General features: G+C 52.0%; 1 protein-coding gene across 6 annotated transcripts in view; it reads left to right on the top strand.

The window, feature by feature from the left end:
* Positions 1-13,423, top strand: part of CIB2 (calcium and integrin binding family member 2) — a 23,339-nt gene that overhangs the window by 913 nt on the left and 9,003 nt on the right. Inside the window, exons 2-4 of one of the 6 annotated variants that reach the window (XM_010843271.1) lie at positions 3,106-3,294; positions 6,033-6,067; positions 9,569-9,641. The exons of 1 other annotated variant lie outside the window; for it this stretch is intronic. Coding sequence is in view for 2 of the 5 variants with exons in the window: in XM_010843270.1 (XP_010841572.1) it covers positions 3,277-3,294; positions 6,033-6,067 (53 nt within the window). In the remaining 3 variants the exon portion in view is untranslated. Of the gene's footprint in view, positions 1-3,105; positions 3,295-6,032; positions 6,068-7,648; positions 7,710-9,568; positions 9,642-13,423 lie in introns of those variants that run through there. 4 more of the 6 variants (XM_010843270.1, XM_010843272.1, XM_010843273.1 and 1 more) reach the window with 4 other exon arrangements.

Genomic DNA, 13,423 nt, shown 5'->3' with positions numbered 1-13,423 from the left:
TGGAGCACAACCCCCTGACTTGCCCAGACCCCTGGCCAGCCTGCTGAGGCTCTTTTGCTGCCCTGCGCACTGCAGCCACAGCAGAGCTATCCTCCTTCTCTGACACACTGGGCTCTTTCCTGCTTCTTTTTTGCACATTCTCTGGGATGCTGCTCCTCAGTCTTCAGATGATCTCACTTATCCTCCCAGGCCCAACTCTGATGCTTCTTTCCAGGCTCTGCCAGGAGAGGGGCCTAGACAGTATTGTAGCCTATGTGAAGCATGACTGGGGGAGATGAACACCAGCAGGGTCTCCATGACTGCCCCTTGCCTTCGTGAACATTTCAGAATCAAGCTTGAAGTATGGGTCCTCTGATGTGGGCACCCCTTTTGCTCCTGGAAGCGCTGGTTGTCAATAACAGTACTTTCTCAGCTCCACGTGAGGTCCTGAGAAGGAGGGGGGGCGCCACATTGGTGGAATGCCTTCGGTGTACCTAGAGCTGCAATGAATGCTCTCTATGCATCAAGTCATTTGATCATCACTGAGAGCAGGACTATTAGCCCTGTTTTATAGGAGAGTAAACAAAGGCTGAGGAGCCATTCAGTCAGTACCCTGCGCAGTCAAAGTTCACACAAGAATTTGACTTGTGAATTCAAGGCTCAGTCCTTCACTGGGGCCGGGGGCTGTGTGTACTCTTTGTCCTTAAGGCCCTCGCTGTCTGCAGAAACAGACCATCACCTGCAAAGAGGCAGGCGGTGAGTGTGCTCTAGGGGAGCGCCCTAGGGGGCAGTGGGAGGGAGGGAAGGGGAGCTTTGCTTAGAATGGTAGGTCTGGAAATAAGACAGCACGTGCACAGACCCTTGAAAGATCAGTAGGATTTTGCTCATCAGGGCCGGAAGAGGCCTTCCAGGCCCAGGGGACCGCTTGGGTAAAGACCTGCAGGTGGGGCTAAGCAAGCAGGTAGGCCAGGCTCAGAAGAGTCCCCTCATGGGGGTGGGGAACCTGGGTTCCCACTCAGTCCAGCCTGGCATTGAGTTACCCTTCGGAGTCAGGATCAGTGCTGGGTTCTGATCCTTTGCCAGAGGCTGAGCTCGGTGGGAAAAGTGAGAGCTGTGAAACCCGAGAGCCCTGCGTCTCCCTCTCTGAGACTCTCCAACCGGCCAGGGCCAGCCAGGGCCGCTGGGGGTGACCCCGAGTAACAGCCATCCCTCCCCAACTGATCCCCAGCATTTCCTGCCCTCTTCCCCAGTCCTGACCCCCAAAGTTCAGGTGTCTCCCTAGACCACCTCTCTGCCTTCCAGATCCAACCCCCTACCCTGACTCCTCAAACCGCCAAGGGCCCACTGCCTTCCCCAGGACCCTCCACTGCTCCTCCAGCTTGTCTGACACTTTGCTCTGCTGTGGCCCATGTTTTCAGTCAAGAACAAGTCCTGTGACTCAGCCTCTTTGGGGGCTCACCTGGGGACCCCCTCCTCCATCTCCACAGCCGGAAAGGGGCCAAGCCTCTCAGTTTCAGGTGAACTGAAGATGTAATTTCCATCCACACGCTGCTACCACAATCCCTCAGGTTCTTACTCCATTCCCTTCCCTCCTTCTCATTTTCTTTCAGCAGACACAGCATGCATCCCCATTGTAAAGCAAGTTTTTCTTTAAAAAAGAATTCCTGGGCCCAGAGTTGCACTGTACACATATTATCCAACCCTCTACTGCTGTGGGAGGCCCTAGGGAGCTGTCCATCTCTCGGTTGTGCATGCCTGGAGCAGAAATGCAGGGTCAAGGATGTGCTGGATCTTTCTAAAACATGGGTGTGACCCTCTCCTCCCCCTGGAATTCCGCAGTGTCTTGGGATAATAGCATAAGCAGAGTGCAGAGCAGAGCTCACCCCGGCCTAGTCTGGGATCAGCCAGCCTCCAGACTCATTCTTCACCCCTCCCCTAGCACCCCAAGTTCCAGGCACACCGAAGGGCTTCTAGCCAAGCATGGCTTCACCTCTGGCCTTGTTCTCCTGGTGCCCTCCCCTCGCTTCTTCAGCAGCCCGGTATGACCCATCTTTCTGTCCATGCTAGGCCTCACCCTCCTGAGACAGGCTCCCTGATGCCTTCCCCCCAGTCCTTTTTGTGGCCACAGAATGGTTTATACCCAGTTATCAGTGTTTACTCTCCACCCCATTTCCTGTGTGTCCTCCGCTCAAGTACAGAAAAGGCAGTGGAGAACATTGAATGAATGGATGTTTGGACGAATACTTGTTAAAGCATAGCTCTAAGGAAGGGAAGGAACTCCAGCGATTCTGAGGTCCTGGCTTGAAGTCATGGAGGGGCTATAGTTCTGTACACTTTAGTAAGCCACTGTCCTCTGGGTCTCAGTGTCTGCAGCTCTCAAACAGCTCTGCTGTGCTCGTAACAAGGGTTTTTGTGGGGATTAGTTGAGCTGTGTGGTGGTCGGCTGGGTGGTGCCCAGGCTTGCACTGGCAGAGCCCTATGGAGAACCCACTCCAGCTGGGACTGGCTGTGGTTTGGCTCGGGACCACTGGCGTAGGTAGACCAGCAGGGAGGCTACCTGGACAAAGTACTCCTGAGTTGAGCTCTGGAACATGGAAAGGATTTGGGTAAGCTGGACAAGGTGGAGAAGGCAGTCCAGATTGGGAGAGCAGCGTGAATAGAGGCTTGGAGGAGGAACTCCAGCCTTAACTGTCCTAACATTTGCACTTCTACTATGAAAGCCCAGCCTGCCCTGCCTTCTGCTGCCAGAGTCATAAGGGCCCAGCTCACCTGAATTACACCCCTCCATCCCTCACTACTACCCTTTGTGACCCTAACCTGAGCTGGAACTCTTCCCTGAAGACCCATCCCTGTGAACTGGCAGGGGCCAAGCAGTGACATTTGTTCTCAGTGGAGTATAAGGAAGAGGTCCTGCAGAGCTAACCCCCTGGGTAGCTGAGCAGATGGAGGTGGGCAGGGTTTTTGTTTTGTCTTCAGGATGAGAGCAGACAGAGCTGTGGGCTCTGAAGGGATGCCTTTGGGACATGGGACACTGGATGGAGTGTCCAAAATGGGGAGGGAAGCCCCATAAACTGTGGCCTGTATCCTGCACCTTAGCTTCTTTGCTTCTCTCACTGCCCCTTTCAGAGAGGCAGTATCCCATTTTACAGACGCAGACACTGAGGTTCCAAAAGGAGACTGATTTGCCTAAGGATCCAAAGCAAGATGAGAAGTTGAATCTGACTATTAACCCTTTTCCGCTGCCAGACTGCTCAGAGCCTTGAGAAGCTTTTAAGGCACCTGCTGTGTTCCTCCTCCATGAGCTGCCTCCCTGGGGTGAGTTCCAGGGAAGTCAGTCAACAGACGGAAGAGCAAAACATTACTCCGTGAGCAGGTTCATGGCAGCTTTAATGGTAATGGTAAAAACCTAGAAATGGCCGTGTCTAAATGTTCAGAAAGAGGAGAAAGGTTAGATGAGGCAGGGCCGATGCCTTCAGTGAGATATTCCCCAGCCAGTGAATTGCTAATGTAACTGCTGTGGAAGGGAGGTTTATGTGGAAAAGTCTGGTCATTCATCCCCTCGCCTGTATTGCGCATGCACCGTGTATCGTATGGGAATACACAGCGGAAGCAGGAGATGGAGAGGTGGGTGTCGGACTGGCCTGGGTGGCCTGCGGCTCTGTTTCCTGTCGGCGGGCAGTGGTCAGGAAGCACGTATGCCTGAGTTCCAGCCCAGCCCTTGGTCTGTGTGTGCGACTTAGGGCAAGCTCTTCAACTTTGCTGAACCTCAGTTTTCCCATCTACAGAATGGGAAGGCAATGCCTTGCTCCCCGCCCCATGCATGCTAGTGATGAGAATGAAACAAAACTGGACATTCAGAGCGCCTACTGACCAGCCCGTGATAATCACGGACTGGTTGTGGTGTGGTTCTCAGCTGCACGTTGCAGTCACCTGATGACTTTGAAAACTGCTGGTGCCCGGATCCACCCTCAGGGACTCTGTCATAATTGATCTGGGGTCTGTTGGTGGTGATGGGAGAGGACGCAGGGAGTTAAGCAGTCCCCAAGTGATTCTGCTCTAGAGCAGAGGCCCTCACGCTTTAGCAAGCATCAGCATCATGAGAAGAAACTTTTCTAAATGCAGATTTCTGGGCCCCACCCTCCCAAAGTTGCTGATTGTAGGTCTGGAGAGAAGCCCAAGAATATAAATTTCCACTAAGTCCCCAGGTGATGGTGATGTTGCTGGTCCAGGAACCACATCTTGAGGACCATTGATGTGGACAGATGGAAGTAGTTGCAGTAAGGGACTAGGGTCATGTGAGAAGCTTTCCCATCTGTTGCCAATAAAACTCACACATCAAGACCCAGATACTTCCTTTCCAACCCGGGGGATTGGAGAGAGGAGAAAAGAGAGGGGAGGGGAGGGGAAGAGAAGAAGATAGGGGAAGAGAGAGCAGAAGCCGGCCTCTTCCACATTCATCCCTGACACCCCCACCGTGCTGATTGGAAGCACCCCAACCCTTCTCGCTGGGCAGCTTCAGGCCGTAGAAGCAGCCGTGGGGCTGAGAGAAGTCTGTACTTGGAAGACCCAGCTGGGCGGCCTTTGCTGCCTGCTTCAGGTTTCTGGGGGCTCCTGAAATATCAGCCCACGTGGTTTCCATCCTGTCTGAGTCTTAGGCCTGTGGGGCAGGGAATTCTCTGCCCACGTAGGGTGCAGAGGGGACACTGCTTCCCTAGCCTGAGCCTCTTCTAGACCCTACAGAGGAGCCATCGCTGAAAGCAAAGCCTTACCTCCCCGGCAGAAGCTCCTGTGTTTCTCAAAAGGGCCAGGCAGCGTGAGGGGCCTTAGTGTAACTCATGCAGAACAGCAAGTGGCTCAGGACAGACTAGTGGGGCCTGGAAATTACCACCAAGCCTCCCTTTTTGGCTCTCCTTCAGGTGCCACTGGAAACCCCAGATGTGCTCCTGTGGGCCTGCTTCCTTGGGTCCTTCTCAATGTGCTGTATAGTTGCCCCGGGGCTCCAGGCCTTAGCCGGTGCAAGCCCGGCTGTCTGCACACCTGGGCTGTGGCCATGAGCCCCTCATCAGAGCCAGCTGTGGTCAGCTTGCCCAGGAGGCCCCCCGGCTCTGGGCTCCCTCATGCTCCAACAACAGGCCAAGGCAGAGGAGCCAGACGGCAGGGGATAAGCACAAAAGCCCTTCATGGTTGGGCGTTTTATGAAGTGCTAGGTCCTTTTCCCCTCCATACTTCCCACCAGGCCTGGCATAGTAGCGGTCATCACCAGGCTGGCTGAGCTGTGGACGGAGGCGTGACTGGGGGTCAGGTTATCCAGACAAAGGCAGAACCCCCAAGAAGAGTTTACAATCTGAGTGACCTCTGGACCGAGTCCTGCCCCCACCCTGAGTCATGCCTACCTGGGGGACCCCATGCCTACCTGGAGAAGCCTCCACCCCAGCCTCCGTCCAGATGCTGCCAGCTCGCCCCTGCCCACCATCCTCCTCCCCCACAGGCCAGCCTCTCCACTGCCTTCTCTAGCCCCATCTGTTCCTGTGGCTACAGATGCAGTTAGATGCTGGGGCTTCCCCAGTCTGTGTGCCTGAAACTCTCAGCCTCTGAGCAGGGGGCTGCTGCCCACGGCCACTCAGGACACACACCACCCACTGCTCGCGGCACCATCCTCGGAGGCTGCCACGTGGATGTTGGCCCTGCAGCTGGGCAGTGCGATGCCCTGTCGGTCCTCACTCCTGTTTGGTCTCCTGAGCGTCTCCCAGCCACTCCCCTCTCCCGCAGGGTATCCCCCGGCCCCTCAAATCAATGGCATCTACCTTGGAACTCTCCATCGGCTCCCCCACCCAAATGCCCTCCCCGATGTGTGCCTCCCAGCCCCTCATGCTGGACACTCAGCTCCCTGGCTCAGGTCAGAAGTTTCAGGAGGCGGTTGGTGGCCCCACGAGACTGCTCCCCTCAATGGGCCCGGGCAGCAGGGCTGGTGGCTGTGCCTGTGCGGCTCTGAGCGAGGAAGGAAGGAGCCCAAGGCCCATACAGCCGACTGTATGCGTGTTTTCCTTCCACAGGACTGCACCTTCTTCAATAAGAAGGACATCCTCAAGTAAGTGTGGCTCTTGTTCACCTCTCTAGGGGTAGGGGTGGGGCCGGCCACCCTGGGGGTGGGGGGTGCAGGGCAGTGGGGTGTGCAGGGGCCGCCCAAGCTGGAGATAAGCTTTTCCGCCTCCATCAGCAGCCTAGTGTGGGCTGCTGTATGAACTCAGGAACTGGCCCACATCCTTCTGCCAGGAATCGAACGTCTACCGAGTGCGTGCCAGGCTCCATGGTGGGTGGTTTCAGGAACATTTTCATTTAATCCTCACTGTGCCCTTGTAACAGGAGAATCCTTTTATCCTCACTTTACAGATGGGGCTGAGCAGCTTGGCTAAAGTCGCCCAGCCAGGGACTGAAGACCTGGCCTCTGACTCTAGGCTGCTCGCTATTTCACTGCCCCCCTGAAACCTATCTGACTAGGAGGTCCTTGTCATTAGACAGGGATCCCTAAGAGCCCCCACGCTCAGGCTCTGATGTCCTTCCATTCCTGGGAGGTCCAGAAGTCAGGGGCATGGCAGGATGCCCTCACTGCCTTTGAGCTGTCCACTGAGAATCTCTTTCCAGGACAGTCCCTTTCTTTGGGGGTGGGGTGGGCCTAGACAGGAGAGATGAAGGTTGTTGGCAGCTTCAGAGCTCCAGGACCAGATGGAGGGCAGGACTCATAGAATGCCAGGAAACCTGGTCCCACAGGCCTTACCGGGCCCCCCTGCCTGGACTGTTAGGTGGCACTAAAAGCCAGCATGGTCTCAGGACCGCTTTCCCTGGAGGTCAGTGGGCAGGCTGGGCTCGATCCTGTCTACACTACCCAAGGGAGATGTGGTCTATCATTGCCATGACCATTCTGCCCAGTGTCCCTTGTCCCTTCCTTTGCCCAGGCTGCTTTTCCAGCTTGTACCCTGGGTAGGTGAGGACACCCACTCCTACCACCTCGGAGAGACAGGGTCAGGGGAAAAACCTGCAGCCCTTGGCATCAACAGAAACCTGGGCTCCACTTCGCAGCTCTGGCCTCAGACCAGCGTGGAGCCTTGCTGAGCCTCTGATTCTTTTGTAAAATGGAGGTAATGATACCTCTCCTCATAGCATGGCTGAGAGGAGGAATGCCAGGGTATGTTTTTTGATAACGGAATTTGGTCTGTAGCTTGAATGATGTGTGGGTTGGGGTTCCCATCTGGACAGATGGTCCTCAGAACTGTCACACACAGTGGTCACCCCAGCCCTTCCAGTGGCACCTCTTACCTATGACAGTTCTTGGCACAGATCCTCATTTAAGCCTCACCACATTAATCCTCTGTTGCAGGGAGCTCCCACCATCCTCACCCCCACCTCTGTAGATGCCAGGCCCAGGTTGCTTGTCCTGTGAGGCCCACCACCATTTTTGTTCAGGCAACAAAAGCTTGTCCCTAGGCCTTTGCACAGGCTGCCCTGCTGTGTTCCTGCACATCCTTCAGGACCCACTCCAGAGTCATCTGCTCTGTGAGCTCCCAGCTATCTTCCCCCCAAATGCTTTTGCAAGTCACTTAGCAGGCTCTGTGGGCTCATGGCTCCGGTCCCATTTCCCCCTAGACTTGCAGTCATTCAGGATACAGGCTCCTCATGCCTGGCATTGGGCACGGCACCAGGAAGCACTTGAAGAATGTGTGGATGAAGGATAGGTAGGGTTGGCCAAGGGGAGAACATTCCAGGCTAGGAGTAGTGGGGTCAAGGGCACAGACCTGCTACCTTCCCCATCCACAGGGGTCTCACTGAGAGTAGCAGGGTTGCCGGGGGGAAGAGGGTGGTTGACAGGCCAGGCCAGGAATTGGATTCAACCTGATAGGCTTTTGTGTGGGGACCCTGATCTCTTGGCAGATGATCAGTCCCAGGCAGGTAGGTGGTCTGAGCAGGGGTAGGGGGTCTCCTGGCTCCCTACAGCCCTGGCCCACCCAGCTCTGCATCCTTCTATACCAGCCTCTGTAGTTCAACCCAGGCCCGGGATCCACAAAGTGGGGAAAGGACCCTTTCTGGTAGCTGGACACCCTCGCTGAGTCCCCCGCTGTCTGCTCGTTCTGATTCCTTCCGGCCTCACTTCTGTGTTAGCACTCTTGGGGGACCAGACCTGGTGCTTTTTCTGCAAAGTTTGGTCGAGTGGGGTGGAGGAGGGGTGAAGCCCTGGGAGCAGGACCCCTGTGATCTGGTCCCCACTGTGTGGCACCTGCTGTGTCTCAGTTGCCACCTCTGCGGCATGGGGATGAGAGTGCCCCCGGCCCTGTTTTTCCATGGGCCCCAGTGGAAGGGAAGGCAGGGGTGACAGCGTCGTTCAGCATAACACAGGCTGCTTAGAGTTTTGTTGCCTACCCGTCCACCCTCAGGAAGGGCGGTAAGGCCAGGCAGCGTGTGGGATTACTTGTCCAGGCGTGGCCACGATGGCTCAATTCCAGTTTCAGTCCCCTGACTTTTCTTCAGCCTCTCTCTCAGCCCCGGCAAGAGCCGGTGTGACTGACCACCCCTGCCAGGCGCGCCCTGTCCACGCTGTTCACATCTCAGGTCCAGGTGGGACGACTGAGGGCCCGAGCCCAGAGAGGGCGCGGAGAGGCCCTGGCCGGCAACACCAAGCCAGGCCAGCGGCAGAGCCAGGCCCCGGGCCCAGGGCCCTCCAAGCAGCCTGTGTTACGCTGAACTACGCTGTCGCCCTGCCCCCCAGCCACTGGGGCCCATGGAAAAACAGGGCCGGGGGCACTCTCATCCCCACGCCGCAGAGGTGGCAACTGAGACACAGCAGGTGCCACACAGTGGGGACCAGATCACAGGCGTCCTGCTGCCAGGGCTTCAGGGGCCTGCCAGGGCTGTATCCCCACCCCCACCTGGATGGGTTTCTGGGTGAGCTGCACCCTGAGTAGCGACCAGATGGTGAGGAGGAAACGTGAGCGGTAGGTTCTTTGCAGCTCGGGACCAAGCTCTCTGGCAGCCTCGGGTCAGTGATACCGAGTCTCAGATACCCATTGGGGAATTCTCACCTCCCCCACTCCTCCCTACTCACATACACAACACCCCCTGACTCCAGAGTGGATCCAGTTGCTCCCCGGGGCACAGCTGTTCCACCCCGATGCTGAGCCTGACTGGGCAGCCCCACCTTCAGCCACCTTCTTTGCCTTGGGGGCTCCCCCAGCCTCGTTAGCCTGTGCTCCTGAGCACGGAGACCCAGCTGGCACCTGGGGTGCTTGCCTATGGGTTACTTCATCTTCTGTTGTATTTTCTCAACAATTTAAAAACTCTGCATAATTTATTTTAATTACTTTTAATTTTTACTTCACCTGTGCTATGAGATGATGGTAGAAAATTAGAAAATAAAGCCGATCATGAGAGAACAAAAGATTATCTGCAGTCCTGCCGCCCAGGAACAGCAGCTATTAGCGTTTTGATGTATTTGACCTTTAGGTACATAGTGTGCAGGTAGTTTCCCTTTGTGTGTGTGTTTATTGGAAATTTTGATCAGGTTGTTCTGTAATCTGCTTTAAATTTCTTTTCCTTTTAGGCGACTTGTGAAGATAGATAAGATTTAAAAAATGATCTCACCACCTCTTCAGTTCATTTAGTTGGACATACAGGTTTGCAAAGTTTCACTGTTACAATTAGCACCATAGGGAACATTCTTGGGACACCTTGACGTGTAACCCACACTGCTGGGATTATTTCCTTAGGGTACATTTCTAAGAGATTTCTGGATCAAAAGATGTGGACGTTTTTCAGGCTTTTGATTTTTATTTCTAATCGCTCTCTAGCAGCCACGCCTGAGTCCCCATTTCCCTGCTTCCTCAATCACACTCGCTGTTATGTCTTTCTTGTCTTCTGTCCCCAAATCATTTACTGAATATCCCAAGGGTCTCAAACTTTGTTGCCTGCCTGGGCCAACATGCACTGCAATGAAATGAACCTGTGTACCCTGCTGGGAATGTTTTAGGACCAGGATCTGCAGAAAAGCTCTTCCTAAGCCCCAGCTGGTTGTGACCTTGGGGAAATCAAGCCACAGTGTGATCAGGGAATCAAGGTTTGTCATGTAAGTTTAATTTGTAAGTGTTATCAACTAAATTTTAAAACATTACATGAAAGCTAGTCATGAGTGTGGACCACCAACCCATCTGTGACTTTGAGAAGAATTCATCTTCTCCTCAGTAATTTCAAATGCTGTTTGTCATGGACTAATCTCATTTATACTGTATTTGGGTTGCCTCTTCTATACCAGTGTCTGTTCCATACGGTTTTATTTATTGTAGCTTTAAGCAGTTTTCACATCCAATGGGGCAAATATCTGCCCAATTACTCTTTTTTCAAGGTCTCCCCACAACTCTTCTACATTTATTCTTCTGAACAGACTTTTGAATCAGGCTGACAAGTTCTCAAATATTTTGCAGATTTCAATTAAGACTGTATTCATTTTATAGGAATATGAAGAGAAGATTGCCATCCTTATAGTAATAAGCCTTTCCAATCAGGAATGTTACCTAACTCCTTAACGATTTTACATCCTTTGGTAAAGTTCCATGGTTTTCTTTGTACGCATTTCATATTATTTTATGTGTAGTTGTTTTGAGTTTTTTGGGGGATTGTATTGTGAATCAGATCTTTTTTATATAGTATTTTTGAATAGGTGAATACTGATAAAACTATTGCATAGAAGAGCTATTGAGCTCTTTCTCATTCACATAGTTTTTAAACTGGTTATTCTTGGTTTTCCAGCAAATAATAATTTGCCTCCTCCTCTCTAAAGTTTAAGCACACTATTTTATTTTGCTGACTAATTACATTGACTGGCACGCATGGGGGAAATGTTATATAATCATGGTGATGCTGGTGGTGGTGTTTAGTTACTAAGTCACATCTGACTCTTTCACGACCCCATGGACTGTAGCCCGCCAGGCTACTGTATCGGATTTCCCAGGCAAGGATACTGGAGTGGGTCGCCATTTCCTTCTCCAGGAGGTCTTCCTGACCCAAGGATTGAACCTGTGTCTCCTGCATTGCAGGTAGATTCTTTACTGCTGAGCCACCAGGGAGGCCCCAGTGGTGATGGTTAGGAACCCCACTTACATGGGAATGTTTACTTTGTCATTTAAGTTTAATGTTGGGTGTTGATTTGAGATAGAGAGTATCCTTTTGTTTATGTTTGACTAAGGATTTTTAAAGTTTTTTTTTCGGTTATGCCACGTGGCTTGTGGGATCTTGGTTCCCTGACCAGGGATTGAACCTGGGCCCTCAGCACTAAAAGCACTGAGTCCTACCTATTGGACTAGCAGGGAAGTCCCAAGGATTTTAATTTTTTTATTGATGAAAATTAATATGTACCTTAAAATACTTTTTATTAATACTCTAAAAAATTGAAGCAGTTCACAAGTATGTGAAGTGGTAAGTGAAAGTTGGCCTCCTTCTTATCACTTTGCTCCTGCCCCACGGGGACCATCCATGTAAACATGTGGTATATGCTCTTCAGATATTTTTCTGTGTCCATACAGTTGTCTCATCATAAATGCAGCCATGAAGTTGATTGAAATATTTGTTTGCTGCCTACTAATGCAATTTGTAGTCACAGATTTCTAAACATTGACCCTGCCTGGCATTCCTGGAATAGGTCCTGCTTGGTCCCAATGTATTATTCTTTCACATGCTGTTGGACCTGATTTACTAATGTTATTTTATAAGACTGTTGCATCTGTATGTGTAAGGGTCATACAGCATTATTAACTTCTTAAAACAAACTGGGAGGCCTTTGCTTTTGTGCCTCACGCTCTGGACCAGTTCAAGTAGCAGAGATATCAAGCATAGGTATCATTTCTACTCCTGGGACTTAGGAGGGGACTGATACATACATCTTGAATTCAGTAGTGCCCTTTATTGGGAGGGTGGGTGATAGGAATGCAGTTCTGAGACAGTTTTGAAGTTTCTCCCACAGTGATTCACCTTTACAAATTCTCCTTGAATTTTCTTAAAAAAAAAAAAAAAAAAATCCAGTATTCCAGTCATGGAATCAGAACAGATCCATGTCCCAGGGCAGCCTTTGCACCCCAGAAGACACCTCCTCAACTCCACCAGTACCTGGAGACCTTCTCCCAAATCCCCCCTTTCCAGGTAGCCCCTGACATGGCAGGCAGTGTGCTAATAGCTATCTGTTGAGGCAAGGTGGTTTTACTAATGCCATCCTTTTTAATCCTCCCAGGCGTGAGGAGGGTAGCACAATCCCCGTCTTAGTGATTCGGAAGTCTGTTCTCCAGGGGGTTAACCTGCTTGCCCAAGGCCGCGCAGCTAATGAGAGGATTAGGCAGGGCTCCAGCCTCAGTCTGACTTCACACTCCTGCTGCAGCCACCCCACGTAATTCTGGAGGTGTAAGCCAACCCCCAGAAACACCCCAACAACACATCCCAAATGCCCGGGTCAAATGGGAAATGTGATGGTCCTCTTGAAAGCATATGAAACTAGACACATAAATGGTGATACAGAGCCCTGGTTCCATGTTTGGGGACAGTATAAAATAGGGCAGATTTTTCCTCAATGCCAAAAGTGAGAGCAAAGAAGGTACCCAGCCAGCAATTGGCTATGTAGTACTGTACTGTAGTAACTTTATAATACTTTTCACACAAATAATACATACAGAAAATAAGACATTTTTAATCTTACAGCACCTTGAAAAGTACAGTAGCATGGTACAATAGCTGGCATGCAGGGGCTGGCATCAAGCAAACAGGTAAGAAGAGTCACTGACTGGAGGAGAGAGAGGAGGTGGGAGATGGCAGAGCTGAAGGGTCATCAGCAATAGGACATGGAGGGCAACCTGCAGCTTCACTCATGCCTGACGTTGATGGCACAGATGCCTTGTTCCTAGCTGATTCAGTTCTATCTACCCTCTTGGAAAACAATCCAGTGATGTCTGAGTAGTAGCTCTTTTTTTCTCATGACACAGAAGCACCGGATTGCTTTCTGAACAGCCGCCGCAACCTTGCTGGACTGTTCTGCATCGGGTCCTGTGCCTCAGCAGCCAACAGTGCCTCCTCAAATAAAGAAAATCCCCTTGCCATTTCCTGAGTCATGAATCTCTCCAGTTCTTCAGTTACTTCTTCCTTTTGTCTCTCTCTATCCTTCCTTTGGGCCTCCCTTCTGTCAGGCCTTCGTTAGTATCAGAATGAGTATTGTCGCAGAGCAAGGAGTTTAGTGAGGTCCATCCTCTTGCAGACCTCGCTTGACACAGATTCTGCACTCGTGTACTCTATACGGCGCTGTACAGTAAAGGACGCAAACGCACAACCGCTTGTAGGGGACACACACGTGTGACAATACACAGCAGTCTCGTGAACTAACGTAGGTGATTGGACCTGGGAACACACGTTTGTGTCTTTAAAA

The sequence above is a fragment of the Bison bison genome, unplaced genomic scaffold, assembly GCF_000754665.1.
Source record: "Bison bison bison isolate TAMUID 2011002044 unplaced genomic scaffold, Bison_UMD1.0 scf7180017864181, whole genome shotgun sequence".
Classification (NCBI taxonomy): domain Eukaryota; kingdom Metazoa; phylum Chordata; class Mammalia; order Artiodactyla; family Bovidae; genus Bison; species Bison bison.
This window is presented reverse-complemented; position numbering and strand designations above follow the sequence as displayed.